Source organism: Triticum urartu, chromosome 7, assembly GCF_003073215.2.
Source record: "Triticum urartu cultivar G1812 chromosome 7, Tu2.1, whole genome shotgun sequence".
Lineage (NCBI taxonomy): Eukaryota > Viridiplantae > Streptophyta > Magnoliopsida > Poales > Poaceae > Triticum > Triticum urartu.
The window spans coordinates 716,146,036-716,162,531 of record NC_053028.1 but is presented as its reverse complement, the minus strand read 5'-3'; the positions used below and the strand labels follow the sequence as shown (position 1 = coordinate 716,162,531).

At 49.4% G+C, this 16,496-nt stretch overlaps 1 protein-coding gene across 1 annotated transcript; it reads right to left on the bottom strand.

Annotated features, from left to right (window-relative positions):
* Nucleotides 1-270: 270 nt before the first annotated feature.
* On the bottom strand, nt 271-6,266 carry LOC125519632 (ABC transporter G family member 28-like). Its single transcript, XM_048684370.1, has 14 exons — nt 6,073-6,266; nt 5,838-5,908; nt 5,198-5,467; nt 5,019-5,082; nt 4,727-4,873; nt 4,375-4,409; nt 3,669-3,742; nt 2,718-3,556; nt 2,323-2,619; nt 1,723-2,199; nt 1,360-1,508; nt 838-1,127; nt 604-725; nt 271-427 (listed from the first exon to the last, which is right to left on the bottom strand). Exons 1-14 carry the CDS (start codon nt 6,264-6,266, stop codon nt 271-273), a joined length of 3,186 nt encoding a protein of 1,061 aa, XP_048540327.1.
* Nucleotides 6,267-16,496: the final 10,230 nt, after the last annotated feature.

Genomic DNA, 16,496 nt, shown 5'->3' with positions numbered 1-16,496 from the left:
ACATAACCTGACAGCTGAGTGTGCCTAAATGGTGCATGTAGCACACACACATTCTTGTTAACCCAACTTGTTATCTGGCTAATGGAGTACATGTAAGGGAATTCGATCCATCTAATTAATTCGGCATACATTAACAACTCACTGTATGCATTAATTCTTCTTCTTGTTCTACTACTACTCGATCAGTCTGTCAGTTACAAACATACATACATATATACATACATACATACATGGGATACATATGCTGATAAAGAAAAACGAAAGAAATCATCAGTGCTTTTGGAAGATGACCATGCAGAAGAAGGCTATACACCGGAACACTATCCCGTTTGCAGCGAGGACAAGTATACACGTGATCTTGTGGTCGATGTCGTACCCCATCTTCACCAGCGAACCGCACCGCGTGATGAGCCAAACACCAGAGTACCTGCATTGCATTCCGTCGCATCCTAAGTTTTTAATCGAAATATTTATGTATTAGTGTTCTATATGTCTGTCCTTCTGCAACTCAAAATATTTCATATTTACGGTCGGCCGAGTGTTGATTGAGTTGCAGCAAACAGCCACAGCAGCATCGAGCTAAATGAACGGATGATAAGTTACCTCTGCGCATTTGCAATCACGAACGCCTCGAGCGCCCACTTTGTGTAGCATAGGTTAGCAAAGACGCTGTCCTTCTGCTCATTCGAGAAGAGGGTCAGGACAACCGGAAGCAACGCTGACCACTGCATCATCATCAAAACCACACAAGCCATCACTTTCTTCGCCCTGGTTAATCAATAAACATATTAATGGAGCTTAGCTACTAGCAGTAGTTGGTGCGGAAACCATATATACCAGCTGCGCTGAACCGGGCTGGAAGAAGATGGCAAAGGTGTAGCCGATCCCCGTGACGCAGTAGACGACCGCTACGAGAACGACATAGTTCTCCCAGATGGACGACCTCGGGTTGTTGAAGAAGTAGAACATGGAGAGGTAGACAATCGGCTTCACGATCGTGTTGAAGTGATCGATCGTGTCCTTGGACATGAAGTATGCGAGCGAGCTCATGCCCGCCGCTCTCTCTCGCCAGTAGTGTATCTTCTCCAAGGAAAATGAGCGGAGGGCTCCAATCATGCAAAGCAGAGCTGCAGCCAGGCAACATTAATTAACTATATTTTGTTTGCTTAAGAGAATTGAAAGAACTCTAGTACGTGTTTCAATTTTTGAATTCAGAAACATGTTTATGTAAGCTCCAGTCTGACTCTGAATTGCAATGTTGTATTCATAAACATGTTGCAGCGAGAATTGAGTCCACATATATAGAGGGCATGCATGCATCATGTCGTCCAGAAGAATGAATGGAAAAAGAAAACTTACAGACAGCGATGACGGTGTATGTGTAGCCAAGTGCTCCGAAAGACTCGTCGCTCACTTTAGCTAGTGTCCCAAGACAGATACCAGCAAGACCCAGAATCAGAAAGTCGACTCCTTGTATGCTAGATTCACGAAGCCTTTGCTTGCCACATCTGAATAAGAAGAAGAAATCTTTACATACAGAAAGGGATGCATGAAGCTAGCGAGCTCATAAGAATGGAATACAACAACAACAACAAAAACAACAGCAGCAGCAGCAGCAACAACAACAACAACAACAACAACAACAACAACAACAACAACAAAATAGTATTTTGAAGAAAGGAAGGAAGGAAGGAAGGAAACAAAATTCAGTAATTTACGTACCTTCCCAGGTAGTATTTGTACTGCCTAAGTTTTCCAGGTGTGCGGCGGTTAGACAAATCTTCAGAAGATTTGTTGTAATCGTACTCATCCTTTTTCTGGCCTAGTATGTCCCTGAGATTGCCCCACAATTCACCAAGAACGGACTTCTTGGCCTCAGCTTGGGGGGCATGACCACCTGCTTCCCCACTCAACGATGATTCCGAGCCGGAAGAACTCTGGAGCATATCTCGTGGAACCTCATAGCCGTTGTGCAGCATCCACCGCAGAGAGAGATCTTTGACGTTGACCGCATTCGTGTCTAGCTTCACAATCCCCTCCAAGATGTCTATGTAGTAGTCGGGCGGATTCACGCGGTCCGGGACGACAATCCCCAACCCTTTAAAGTATTCCTCCACTTTCTTCACAGGCCCGTGGTAAACAGGCATACCACCTTTGGCGAGAAGTATCAAGTCATCAAACATATTGTACAGTGTGTAGCTGCATGTAAGCAAGCATGTCCTCAGGTTCAGGAGTAATTCACATGAGTAAAATTAAGGTCGTGTGGGACTAGTAAGTGGAAGCAACCTACTATACTACAGTACAGTACAGTACAGTACTAACCTGGGCTGATGAACCACCATGGAGATGTTGACCCCTTCCATAGCTTCCCGCCGTAGAGCGCGAAGTAGAAGCAGAGACGAAGCACTGTCCAAACCAGATGTTGGCTCATCTAAGATGAGCACAGAGGGTTCCATGACCATCTCTAGGCCGACATTTACCCGCTTACGCTGGCCACCAGAGATGCCACGCTTTTCAACAGTTCCAACCAAGGAATCGCGAACCGGTTGCAGCCCCAAGGACTCGATAACTCTTTCCACGACAAGAACTTTTTCAGCCTGGGACATCTCAACAGGGAGCCTGAGGAGACATAATTACAAGAATTAATCGTGAAAATGCATGCAATAAATTAAAAAAGAATGTGCATGTGCATATATAGCATATAATACATAACATACCTGCATCTCGCATTAAACCAGAGGTTCTCTTGAACAGTCAAGTTTCCATGGACAATATCGTCTTGCGGGACAAAGCCGATGATCTTCTTGTATGCACGGATAGGCTCTTGCTTCCCGTTTATGAGTATCGTACCGGTTGTCGCGCATCCAGTCGCCTTGCCGGCAATAGCGCTCAAGAGGGTGGTTTTTCCCGCGCCTGATGGGCCCATCACGGCAGCTACCCGACCAGGCATAAGCTTCCCACTCACAGACCTTAATAGTTTTTTCTTACTCCCCTTCAAGGTGAGAGTAATGTCTTTGAAAGCAATCTCAATTCTAGGTCTTTGCCTTAAATCTTCATCAGTTGCCATGGCTACCACTCCTGACAAGGAAAGGTTATTACTGTTTTGTTCCATTTCTTGTTCCAGTGCCTTCTCCTTTTCGATTTGACCATACGCATACTGGAAGATTTGGCTCTGCGTGTGCGCATGTTTCCCCCCCTTCTTCTTTTTATCTCCTCCTCCTCCTCCTACTTCCGCAGTGGGGCTTCCGGTGTTCTTCTCTCCTGATTCTTCTGACGGATGATCCGCACCATGCTCTTCAGGTGGATGCCCTTTAGATGATTCATGTGAGCTGCTGAGACTCTTCTTGCGTGAGAATGTGCGGGTGAGAGATGTCTGCAGGCCTGCGGCATGCTTCTTTGCGACATCTTTAGCTGATCTCCACCTTTCACGGGCCTGTACGGTCTCTTTCGCGAGTCTTACAGCAGCCTCCCTAGATTTCGCTTGCTTCTTCTCTCGGTTGGTCAGAAGTTGGTCAGAGAAGTTGTAAATGATCAACAGCACTAAACTCAGGGCAACCTAATTTGGTCATGCAAATTAATTAAGCACAGCTCAACCTGTATGTCAGGTCGTTAAAGATTTGATGATGATATCAACAGCGTGCGTGTAGGAAATGTTGTATGTTAATTACCACTAGCATGGCACCAAATATTGTGATGTCTTGGGTTGTAGAGTTTGGTTTACAACTGCCCTTGGATAAGCATTCTGCATGCAGTTAAAAGCAAATCAATTAATACGCTTACAAGTTGGCACATTCCATCATTTCAAGCACCTTGAAGGGCAAACCCTATTGAATTATTGAGAGACAAGTGCATATATATTTCAACCTCCAACTCTAAACCGGTTACGACACAGCCTAAAACTATCAATATCATTTACTTTGCCCCCCTAGAACATTGTGAGGTGGTTTTGACCACGCTGACCATCCAGTCAGCAAGCCATGTTGATGCAAATTTCATTTTCTGCCCAATTTTATCAAAAATTCAAAGTTTTCAGAGAAATTGAAAACATTCTGTAAACAATAATTAGCATTCCAAGAAATTTTCAGAAACTTTTTCTTAAAAATTAAAATCCGTCAAATTTTATTTCATGCCCAAATTTTCCGTGTAAAAATACATAGTTTTCAGAAAAAAAATGAAAAAAAATCTATAAAATCAAGAAAACAATACTAAGGATTCTGGGAAAGCTTCAATTTTTTTTCTTACAATACTGAAAATTACCGTCAAATGTCAATTAATGAAGAACACAGTGTAGTAAAAGCAGAAAAAGGGAAGCATCATATTATCTTATTATAGAAGTATATTATATGAACACGACAATACAAGGAGCAAACTTACTGGTCTGGATAGTTGATCCTTTCCTGCAATAGAACCTGCACACATCCAGAAGCTTGCATTTTTCAGTAATTTTCTTTGGGGAATGATGTAAAAATTAAAAAAGTTTGACCTGCTATGTAAGGCAGCTCACTTTCGCATATTACTCTTTTTTTTTCCCGATAAATGGAGCTTTCATTACTAGTGTGGTGTGGTGTGGTGTGGTGGCAATGGCATGGGAATCATTGTAAGGATCAAGGTTCAATCCTAGGATGGAGATTGGCCGAATGAGAAATGAAGCATTCGATAGATAGATAGATAGATAGATAGATAGATAGATAGATAGATAGATAGATAGATAGATAGATAGAATTACCCACTACTGCAATCGATCTTGAGGATAGGGCTTGGACAGTAGTAACCAGCTGGACAGAAAACATCGTCAGTACTCATGACATCCGACCATCTGTCGGCACCGCCGCAAGTATGGTTGGGCTGCCCAGGAGGCGGTTGGTAGTTGTATCTGCAGTGCAGTGCGCAAATGATCGATAATTCATTCACCCTTCCATTTCCTTTCCATATAGGTATGTATGTATTTCCATGGACAGTGTGTATATAAAAGAGAGGAGAGAATGAATATATACGAGCAAGAGAGGAGAGAAACTTACGGATCGCAGACTCCGGTGGTTTTGTTGAGGGTGGACTGTGGACAGTATGCTCCCAGAGGGCAGGCTGCATCAGCAATAGCATGCGTGTGAATGTGAACAATCCAAAAATCTGAAGAGAGAAATGACGGCACGGGACGCGGAGTGTTTGTGTGTAGGTGTGAGGCTGAGGGCTTACGTACGTATCATGCAAGTGAGGCCGCGGGGGCAGAAGAAGCCGGGGCAGCAGCCCTGGCAGTCGACGGTCCTGGAGGGGAAGTTTTCGGCGTCCTGCAGGTCCACCTCCTTGCCGGCGTCGGCGGTGCAGCCCCAGCCGGGCTCGCAGCCGTCGATCCAGGACGAGAGGTTGCAGTTCTTGTTTGGCCTCACGTAGTTCTTCTTGCCTCTTCTGAGGATGCTCTCGAAGTAGAACTTGAGCTCGGCGGCTGTGCACACGCGCTGCGGCAGGTCCCCTGCACGCACGCACACGCGCCGGATGGGTTAATTCACACGCGTAAACATAATAAGTAAGTAAAGGATCGGTATCGCATGAGGTCGGATCGAGTCCGGTGGGTAAGTAGAAACCAAAATGCTTAACCATGGTTTCAGAAAGATTGAGTGAGGAGTGAGGAACATAGCATGGAAATTGGCACACCCCCTTTGCCTCATGGATGCAAAAAATGCTGCAATTTGCCACCATGGATTAATGAAAGCATTTCAATTCATTTATCCATTAAAAGTGTATGTAATAATGTAATAAATAAAGAAACAATCCTTCCGTTCCGTTCCATTCCATTCCAGCATGGATGAGATGAGCGCAATTGAGCAGAGCAGGTTAATTACCTTTCTTCATGCAGTCGACGAGGAATTTGGGATCGGAGGAGAAGTTGAAGGTGGCGTCCCACTCGGCGTCCCTGCAGCGCAGCCATTCAATTAGCAATTCCATTCGATTCGATTCATTCTCCGGTCCGGCAAGATTTGATTCGATTTGATTTGATTTGACTTGGGGGGACTGAGATTGAAATTGAATCGATGATTGTATTGAAGAAAGAAACAGCAGGGAAGGAAGCGTACGTACGTGTCCTGGATGCAGTAACCGAGCTCCCTTTTCACCTGCGGAGCGAAGGCGTCAGTCAGCTTCTTGAGCTTGGCGTTGAGCGCCGACGTGACGGCGCCGTTGCTCATAGGGTCCACCTGCGCCTCCGCCACCGCCAGGAAGAGGAGGAGGACGGTGGGCAGAAGCGCGCGCGCTGGCGCTCCCGCCGCCGCCATGGCGACCGGCCGGACGGGGACGGAGACCACCGGAGCGGGCCGGAGAAGACGGGATGCCCGTGCCAGCCAACGGAGGAAGGGGAAGGCGGGAAGAGGAGGAGGAAGCGGAGGAGACTCTCCGTCTCCGTCTCCATCCCCATCCCCATCACCATCACCATCTCCATCCCCACGTCGTCGGAGGGAGCGGGAGACGCGGGTTGCGAAGGATGCGGCGGAGACACAAGCTGCTCGCAAAACTTGCGTCCTTCTCCCAAAACTTGTGTCTTTTTACATTTTCCTCGTCCACGGCAAAATGAAAAGAAAAAAAAAAGAGCTAGTACCACGTACACTATACATACTCTCAATAGTCTCTGACCCTCAATTCTGTTCGAGTAAGGACGGCGTGGCGTGGCGGCGGCGTCAGATCGTCATAGTGCCCTGTGTGTGTCCTTGGGCTTCTCTGTTGTGACGCCGTTTGCTCCAATGCCGACGCTGGGTTTGGGAGGTAGTCCAAGAGTGAGCGGATATGGAGTGTGGACTGCATCGACGGCATCCATCCGGAAGATAGTGGATCATCTCCTGGCTTTGTGGTCCGCCTCTTCCGACGTCTTAGTCATGTGGGGGTGCCAGATCCGGAGCTCCGGGGTGTTGCCAGGGTCTGATCCTTTCAACGACAATGGCTTCAACTTTGATGAGCTGTCTTGGAGGTCTGCAAAGCTGCATATTAGCGATGGAGCCACCTCGAGCTCGGGTGAGGAGGTGGTTGTTATGGTGGTGCCGGAGGCGTCAAGCTCAAGGGATTTTTCGATCTTGATAGTATTTCTCTTTCTTAGCCGGTGCTTCTTTGTGTCGTCGTTTCAGTCGTGTCAGATCCGTGTCTACGTGACACTATGATCTTTACGACATAAATGAGGCACATGTTACCATGCAAAAGAGAGAGAAAGAAATGCTCCTCTCATATCCCCGCCCCCTTATGGTCTAATCTTGGTTCCTTCTCCTCCCGGAAGAGAGGGGACCCCATATCCCCCTTGTTGTTTAATTTCGTGGCCGATGCCATTTCTTGTACCTTATCCCGGGCGGTCGCAGCGGGTCACATCTCTCCTATAGTCTCACATCTCCTCCCGGAAGGGCTGACACATCTTCAGTACGATGATGATACGATTATTATGGTTGAGTTGAACAATCCTTGTATTGCTCATTTAAAGTTCATCCTCCTTTGCTTCGAAGCGCTCTCGAGACTTAAAATCAAAGTTTTTTTTGAGGGAAGTACCCGTGACTCTTAGAAAAATTGATTTTAAGTCTCGCCAGTTCACCTCGGGAGGCAATGACTCAATTACTCATCGAGCGTCATGTGACAACAATATGTGTGTAGGTTCCCTTGTTGTTGAAGCACTACGCATGCATGCATATCGTTTGTGTGTAGGCCCTGAAAAATCAAAAGCAGCAGCATCAATCTGTGTGACAACCATCCGCACATTGATGTCTTGTTGGTATCGATGAAGACCCTGAAAATGAAAAGCAGCAGCATCGACAGGAAAATACAAATCAGGATTAAGGCAAGAAAGGAGGTTTTGGGTGGATGGCTCCAACGGCTCTGGTACGGCCTGGCGACTCGGGCGGCGATGGGGCTGGCGATGCGGCGTTGGCCGCTTGCCCCAGCGAGTCGGAGGCCTGGTCGGAGGTACGAGCGACGGTGCGGCCGGGGCGCGTGCCCCCGGCGTCGACCTTGGGCACAGCGGCGTCTTCGAGCTGGGTGGGGAGCAGATTCTGGGTGTTGGCCGAGGTAAGTGACTGCAAGGATTCGGACGTGGAAGATGGCAAGGGTGTTGCTAGACACGGTGATGGAACGCTGCCGTCGATCGGCGAGTTCGTGGCTTGGGCTGAGGAGCTTGGGGGCTCGCTCAGAGCCGGGAGGCGCAGCGCGTTCACACCCGGCGGCCGCGGTCCTCGCCGACTAGGGGTGTCGTGCCGGGCATCGCAGTAGGGCGCGGCGGAGGCGTCGCGGGCGCGGGCGTCGTGGGCTGCGGCGGGAGGAGCAGTGGCCTTGTCGTCGGCTGCTTCTCATCCGCGGGCCCTGGTGCCTGCGACGGCGTCGGTGGCGGAGCCCGGAGCGGCGGCGCCGGCGATGCCACGGGCGGCGGCGGCGGAGGTGCCCGTGCCCTGGCCTAGGGTTGGCTCGGGTGGCCTGGACAGGCCGCTGGGCCAGACTCTGGTGGTGGGCCGCACCGCCCCGTGCGAGCCGTGCTTGGCCTAGGTTGCCGGTCCCCCCGCGGTGGGAGCGGTGCATGAGGACGTGGGCTGTGCTGCTCGGCCCAGGCCTGGCTCCCCTGACCCGCTTTCGTCGCACCCGGTACTTAAGTGGCTCTGGATCCGCCGGGGCGCCCTAGATTGCTCTCTAGGGTTTCCAGCCACTCCTTCTGAGGTGCGGTGCTTCGGCTAATCCGCATGCTCCTTCTCCCCCCTTCCCCTGCCCCACCCCTCGTGCGTTCCTTCACCGAGGTCATGGCCATGGGATCCAAGGTGGACCGGCGTGCGGACAAGCGGGCGGAGCCGGATCCAGAGGTGGAGCGGCGTCGCGAGCGAGATCTGTGAACCCAGGCGAAGCCGCACGCAGCGGAGCGCGCCGGCGAGGAGGGTGGCTGGGGGGCCTCCCCCTCCTTGGTGGCTCAAGGAACAGGAGCGCAAGAAGAAGAAGGAGGAGTACAAGAAACAGGGGTTGGAGCTCAAGCGCAAGGAGGTGCTCCACCCCCACTGCGGCGACTGTGTCGGCGACCCCTTCTCCTAGCAGAAGCAGAAGAAGTACAAGCCGGCGATGGCGGCGGCCTCCAAGCCCTCCTCCTCCAAGGGTACGACGGCGGAGCCCATCCCCGTTGAGGAGGCGGATGGGCCTAAGTGCTTCAAGTGTGGGCGCATGGGGCCACTACCAGAACGACTGCACCTTCAAGCAACTTTGCGTGCTCTGCAGCCAAGAGGGTCACGCCTCGGCCTACTGCCCCACGCGCGGCACGCCTCTGATGCTGCAGTCCATGGGCCACGCGTTTGCTGGCGGTGGTTTCTTCTGCTTGCAGTACCCCGGGGAGGCGGATGCGGTGCCGGCAGGCCTGCTGGGTGCCAACGCGGCTCTGGTTTCGGTGGCGCCCGGTGTGCTGTCCAAGGAGCTCCTGGAGGCGGAGCTCCCTCATCTCTTCGAGGGCGAGTGGGACTGGCTGGTGGCCCCTTTCGACACGGACTGTTTCTCAGTGGCCTTCCCTGACCCGGTCAGGTTGAGGATGGCGACACGCAGCGGCAAGCTCTTTCTCTCCATCAACAACATCATGGCAGATATACGTGACGCGGCCCTCGCCGAGCCCAAGGCGCTGTCCATGCCGGAAGTGTGGGTGAAGATGTGGGGCATTCCTCCAAAGCAGAGGCGGGTGGAGCAACTGATGGCGGCCAAGACCATGATAGGCCGGCCTCTGGTGGTGGACGAGCTGTGCGCCGGCCAAGTTGCATGGATTGGTGTAGATCTGGTTCAATGGTGAGGGTTACAACATTAAGCTCGAGCCGGAGATGGACCTCTCTCACCAGGCGGCCCCTGCCCTCCCACCTCCACCTCCTCCTTCCAACGGTAGGGGCGCGGGCGACCAAGACAAGGACAAGTACAAGGACAAGGACAAGGACCAAGACCACGATGCTAGCATGGAGGAGGATGACTCAATTGACAAAGCAGCATGGGACAAGCTCGGGATGTCTGTGCCAGGCCCTGTTGCGCCGGCGGTGGGGGCGGCGGTGCCGCGAGCGACCGAGGAGACGGGTTTTGCTGGGATGGCGCTCTTGATCCCCAACCAGTACGGGTCCAACTTGGGCTCGGTGTCTTCACCACCCAGGTGTTCGGCCCCTGCTGCGGTGGTGGGTGCGGGCAGTGTTTGTTCCCCGCTCGCTTTCTCCCCAAGCCCGTCGCGCCTCCTCCCGGCCCGGTCCCCTGCCTCAGGCGGCCGTGGCACCTCCCTGAGTGGCTCGGTGAAGCAGATGAAGAAGACGGCGGTGCGCAAGGTCAACGCGGAGACGGTGCGTGCAATGGAGACGTTGGGTGCGCCTCCCACTCCACGGCGGTCCGTCATGGCATTGGCGGCCTCGTCCGTGCCTTCCTCCATTGACCCGCTGCTGCAAGAAGCCTCCAAGACGGTGCTGATCTCCAAGGCCAAGCGCACCAAGACGGTGCCGGCGGCGCCGGTGTGCACCAGCTCACGCTCCAAGGGGCCAAGGGCAACATGACGTCCCTGCAGTGGGCGCAACTCCTTCACGCGCAGAAGAACATGGAGATTTCAGGTAATCCACCCCCTCGCTTTACGGTTTTAGATTCTTTCTCGGATGATCATCTGCATGAGGTGTTGGATGTGAGCGGTGTTGACCCCTCATGTGTGGGTGGGGCTCGCGAGCTGATTTCCCTCGTCCGCGCCAAGGAGGTAGCGCAGGCAGCGCTTGCGGCTGCGGCTGTAGCACGTGCCGAACAGAGGCCGGGGGACCCCGAGGGAGGGGTCGTCGCTGCTCTCTCTGTGCCCGAAGAGGGGGGTCAGGCAATAGGGGTTGCCCCCTCTCCCTCGCCTTGTAGGGGCAAGGCGAGGCGCGTGGCAAAAGCGGTCACCTCGCGAGGTGTCCGGCTGTGTAACCGCGTGATCTAGATGCGAGTCTTATTTTGGAATATTCATGGTTTCGGCCACACGGGGCAGTGAACCCAGCTTAAGGAGTACATGCACAAAGAGGACGTCGATATCGTAGGTTTACAGGAAACGATCAAGCCGGACTTCCGTTTTCACGGGCTGCTTTCTGTAGACCCGCTTGAGCGTTTTGAATGGCAGCACGTACCCGCGGTTGGGCACTCGGGTGGCATGCTGATGGGTTTAAGCCGTGCCTTGTATGATATTATCGCTTGGGATATTGGTATGTTTTTCATTGCTGTGCATTTTCGCATATGTGCATCTCTTCGCGAGTTAGTTGTCATACAGGTCTATGGTCCGGCTGATCACTCTCAATCGGCAGAGTTCTTCGGAGAACTCCAAGCTAAAGTCACCATGGTGACTGTAGCGGCGCTCCCTGTCCTTGTGGGAGGGGATTTCAACCCGATCAAGTCTGGAGCGGACAAAAACAACAGTAACATAAACTGGCCTCGGGTGTCCATGTTTAATACTGCCATTGCCTCCATGGCCCTAAGGGAAGTGGCCAGGTCGGGCGCGAGATTTACATGGACAAACAAGCAACTTAACCCGGTCTGCTCAGTGTTGGATCGGGTGTTCATGTCGCCGGAGTGGGAAATGGATTATCCTCTATGCTCACTGATTGCGGAGACTCGCATCGACTCTGACCATGTTCCGTTAGTCTATTCCTCGGGGGAGGATAGGCTACGACGTAGCCCACGTTTTTTCTTCGAAACGGCCTGGTTTGAAACGCTAGGCTTCAAGGAGATCTTTAAGGAGAATATGGTGGGCGTGCGTTAACCAGGATGGGCCCCAGTGGGGCCTGATGGAGTTCTGGAACGCGGTCGGGCGACGGCTCAGGGCTAGCCTCAAGGGGTGGGGCGCTAACCTAGGGAGGAATGATTGTTGGGGAACGTACTAATTTCAAAAAAATTCCTACCCACACGCAAGATCATGGTGATGCATAGCAACGAGAGGGGAGAGTGTTGTCCACGTACCCTCGTAGACCGAAAGCGGAAGCGTTATGACAACGCGGTTGGTGTAGTCGTACGTCTTCACGATCGACCGATCCTAGTACCGAAAGTACGACACCTCTGTGATATGCACACATTTGGCTCGGTGACGTCCCATGAACTCACGATCCAGCAGAGTGTCGAGGGAGAGCTTCGTCAGCACGACAGCGTGATGACGGTGATGATGAAGCTACCAGTGCAGGGCTTCGCCTAAGAACTACGACGATATGACCGAGGTGGATTATGGTGGAGGGGGCACTGCACACGGCTAAGGGATCAATGATCAACTTGTGTGTTAGGGGGGCCCCCTGCCCCCGTATATAAAGGAGTAAGGGGGAGGCCAACCGACCCTTGGGGCGCGCCAAGGAGGGGGAGGAGTCCTCCTCCTAGTAGGAGTAGGACTCCCTCTTTCCTAGTCCAACTAGGAGGAGGAAGGGGGAAGGAAGGAGAGGGAGAGGAGAAGGAAAGGGGCCCCCCTCCCTAGTCCAATTCGGACTCCCTATAGGGAGGGCGCGCAACTGCCCCTTGTGGGCTGCTTGCCCTCTTCCCTATGGCCCATGTAGGCCCAATAGTCCCCCCGGGGGTTTCGATAACCCCCCGACACTACGATAATTATCTGGTGATCCCCGGAACTCATCCGGTGTCCGAATATAGTCATCCAATAAATCAATCTTTATGTCTCAACCATTTCGAGACTCCTTTTCATGTCCGTGATCACATCCGGGACTCCGAACTATCTTCGGTACATCAAAACACATAAACTCATAATACCGATCGTCACCGAACGTTAAGCGTGCGGACCCTACGGGTTCGAGAACTATGTAGACATGACCGAGACACGTCTCCGTTCAATAACCAATAGCGGAACCTGGATGTTCATATTGGCTCCCACATATTCTATGAAGACCTTTATCAGTCAAACCGCAATAACAACATACGTTGTTCCCTTTGTCATCGGTATGTTACTTGCCCGAGATTCGATCGTCGGTATCTCAATACCTAGTTCAATCTAGTTACTGTCAAGTATCTTTACTCGTTCCGTAATGCATCATCCCGCAACTAACTCATTAGTCACTTTGCTTGCAAGGTTTATAGTGATGTGCATTACCGAGAGGGCCTAGAGATACCTCTCCGACAATCGGAGTGACAAATCCTAATCTCGATCTATGCCAACTCAACAAGTACCATCGGAGACACCTGTAGAGTACCTTTATAATCACCCCGTTATGTTGTGATGTTTGGTAGCACACAAAGTGTTCCTCCGGTACTCGGGAGTTGCATAATCTCCTAGTCATAGGACATGTATAAGTCATGAGGAAAGCAATAGCAATATACTAAACGATCAAGTGCTGAGATAACGGAATGGGTCAAGTTAATCACATCATTCTCTAATGATGTGATCCCGTTAATCAAATGACAACTCATGTCTATGGCTAGGAAACTTAACCATCTTTGATTCAACGAGCTAGTCAAGTAGAGGCATACTAGTGACACTCTGTTTGTCTATGTATTCACACATGTACTAACTTTCCGGTTAATAAAATTCCAGCATGAATAATAAACATTTATCATGATATAAGGAAATATAAATAACAACTTTACTATTGCCTCTAGGGCATATTTCCTTCACTCTCCCACTCGCACTAGAGTCAATAATCTAGATTACACAGTAATGATTCTAACACCCATGGATTCTTGGTGCTGATCATGTTTTGCTCGTGAGAGAGGCTTAGTCAACGGGTCTGCAACATTTAGATCCGTATGTATCTTGCAAATCTCTATGTCTCCCTCCTTGACTTGATCGCGGATGGAATTGAAGTCTCTCTTGATGTGCTTGGTTCTCTTGTGAAATCTGGATTCCTTTGCCAAGGCAATTGCACGAGTATTGTCACAAAAGATTTTCATTGGACCCGATGCACTAGGTATGACACCTAGATCGGATGTGAACTCCTTCATCCAGACTCCTTCATTTGCTGCTTCCGAAGCAGCTATGTACTCCGCTTCACACGTAGATCACGCCACGACGCTTTGCTTAGAACTGCACCAACTGACAGCTCCACCATTCAATATAAACACGTTTCCGGTTTGTGACTTAGAGTCATCCAGATCAGTGTCAAAGCTTGCATCAATGTAACCATTTACGATGAGCTCTTTGTCACCTCCATAAACGAGAAACATATCCTTAGTCCTTTTCAGGTATTTCAGGATGTTCTTGACCGCTGTCTAGTGATCCACTCCTGGATTACTTTGGTACCTCCCTACTAAACTGATAGCAAGGCACACATCAGGTCTGGTACACAGCATTGCATACATGATAGAGCCTATGGCTGAAGCATAGGGAACACCTTTCATTTTCTCTCTATCTTCTGCAGTGGTCGGACATTGAGTCTGACTCAACTTCACACCTTGTAACACAGGCAAGAACCCTTTCTTTGCTTGATCCATTTTGAACTTTTTCAAAACTGTATTAAGGTATGTGCTTTGTGAAAGTCCAATTAAACGTCTTGATATATCTCTATAGATCTTGATGCCTAATATATAAGCAGCTTCACCGAGGTCTTTCATTGAAAAACTCTTGTTCAAGTATCCTTTTATGCTATCCAGAAACTCTATATCATTTCCAATCAACAATATGTCATCCACATATAATATTAGAAATGCTACAGAGCTCCCACTCAGTTTCTTGTAAATACAGGCTTCTCCAAAAGTCTGTATAAAACCATATGCTTTGATCACACTATCAAAACGTTTATTCCAACTCCGAGATGCTTGCACCAATCCATAAATGGATCGCTGGAGCTTGCACACTTTGTTAGCATCCTTTGGATCGATAAAACCTTCAGGTTGCATCATATACAACTCTTCTTCCAGAAATCCATTCAGGAATGCAGTCTTTACATCCATTTGCCAAATTTCATAATCATATAATGCAGCAATTGCTAACATGATTCGGACGGACTTAAGCATCGCTACGGGTGAGAAGGTCTCATCATAGTCAACTCCTTGAACTTGTCGAAAACCTTTCGCAAAAATTCGAGCTTTGTAGACAGTAACATTACCGTTAGCGTCAGTCTTCTTCTTGAAGATCCATTTATTCTCGGTGGCTTGCCGATCATTGGGCAAGTCAACCAAAGTCCACACTTTGTTCTCATACATGGATCCCATCTTAGATTTCATGGCCTCAAGCCATTTCGCGGAATCTGGGCTCATCATCGCTTCCTCATAGTTCGTAGGTTCGTCATGGTCAAGTAACATGACCTCCAGAACAGGATTACCATACCACTCTAGTGCAGATCTTACTCTGGTTGACCTACGAGGTTTGGTAGTAACTTGATCTGAAGTTACATGATCATCATCATTAGCTTCCTCAGTAATTGGTGTAGGAGTCACAGGAACAGATTTCCGTGATGAACTACTTTCCAATAAGGGAGTAGGTACAGTTACCTCATCAAGTTCTACTTTCCTCCCACTCACTTCTTTTGACAAAAACTCCTTCTCTAGAAAGGATCCATTCTTAGCAACGAATGTCTTGCCTCCGGATCTGTGATAGAAGGTGTACCCAACAGTCTCCTTTGGGTATTCTATGAATACACATTTCTCCAATTTGGATTCGAGCTTATCAGGTTGAAGCTTTTTCACATAAGCATCGCAGCCCCAAACTTTAAGAAACGACAACTTTGGTTTCTTGCCAAACCATAGTTCATAAGGCGTCATCTCAATGGATTTAGATGGTGCCGTATTTAACGTGAATGCAGCCGTCTCTAAAGCATAACCCCAAAACGATAGAGGTAAATCAGTAAGAGACATCATAGATCGCACCATATCTAGTAAAGTATGATTACGACGTTCGGACACACCATTACGCTGTGGTGTTCCTGGTGATGTGAGTTGCGAAACTATTCCGCATTGTTTCAAATGAAGACCAAACTCGTAACTCAAATATTCTCCTCCACGATTAGATCGTAGAAACTTTATTTTCTTGTTACGATGATTTTCCACTTCACTCAGAAATTCTTTGAACTTTTCAAATGTTTCAGACTTATGCTTCATTAAGTAGATATACCCATATCTGCTCAAATCATCTGTGAAGGTGAGAAAATAACGATACCCGCCGCGAGCCTCAACATTCATCGGACCACATACACCATTATGTATGATTTTCAACAAATCTGTTGCTCACTCCATTGTTCCGGAGAATGGAGTTTTAGTCATCTTTCCCATGAGGCATGGTTCGCAAGTACCAAGTGGTTCATAATCAAGTGATTCCAAAAGTCCATCAGAATGGAGTTTCTTCATGCGTTTTACACCAATACGACCCAAACAGTAGTGCCACAAATAAGTTGCACTATCATTATCAACTCTGCATCTTTTGGATTCAATATTATTAATATGTGTATCACTACTATCAAGATTCAATAAAAATAGACCACTCTTCAAGGGTGCATGACCATAAAAGATAGTACTCATATAAATAGAACAACTATTATTCTCTAATTTAAATGAATAACCGTCTCGCATCAAACAAGATCCAGATATAATGTTCATGCTTAACGCTGGCAGCAAAT

Bases quoted from the DNA above. Each gene is read 5' to 3' on its own strand.
- LOC125519632 (XM_048684370.1), bottom strand. From the start codon at position 6,266: ATGGCGGCGGCGGGAGCGCCAGCGCGCGCGCTTCTGCCCACCGTCCTC. The intron at 5,909-6,072 runs GTACGTACGCTT...GCTGCGCTGCAG, and splicing joins GGTTACTGCATCCAGGACAC to GGACGCCGAGTGGGACGCCA. The intron at 1,509-1,722 runs GTACGTAAATTA...CTTCTTATTCAG, and splicing joins TACAAATACTACCTGGGAAG to ATGTGGCAAGCAAAGGCTTC.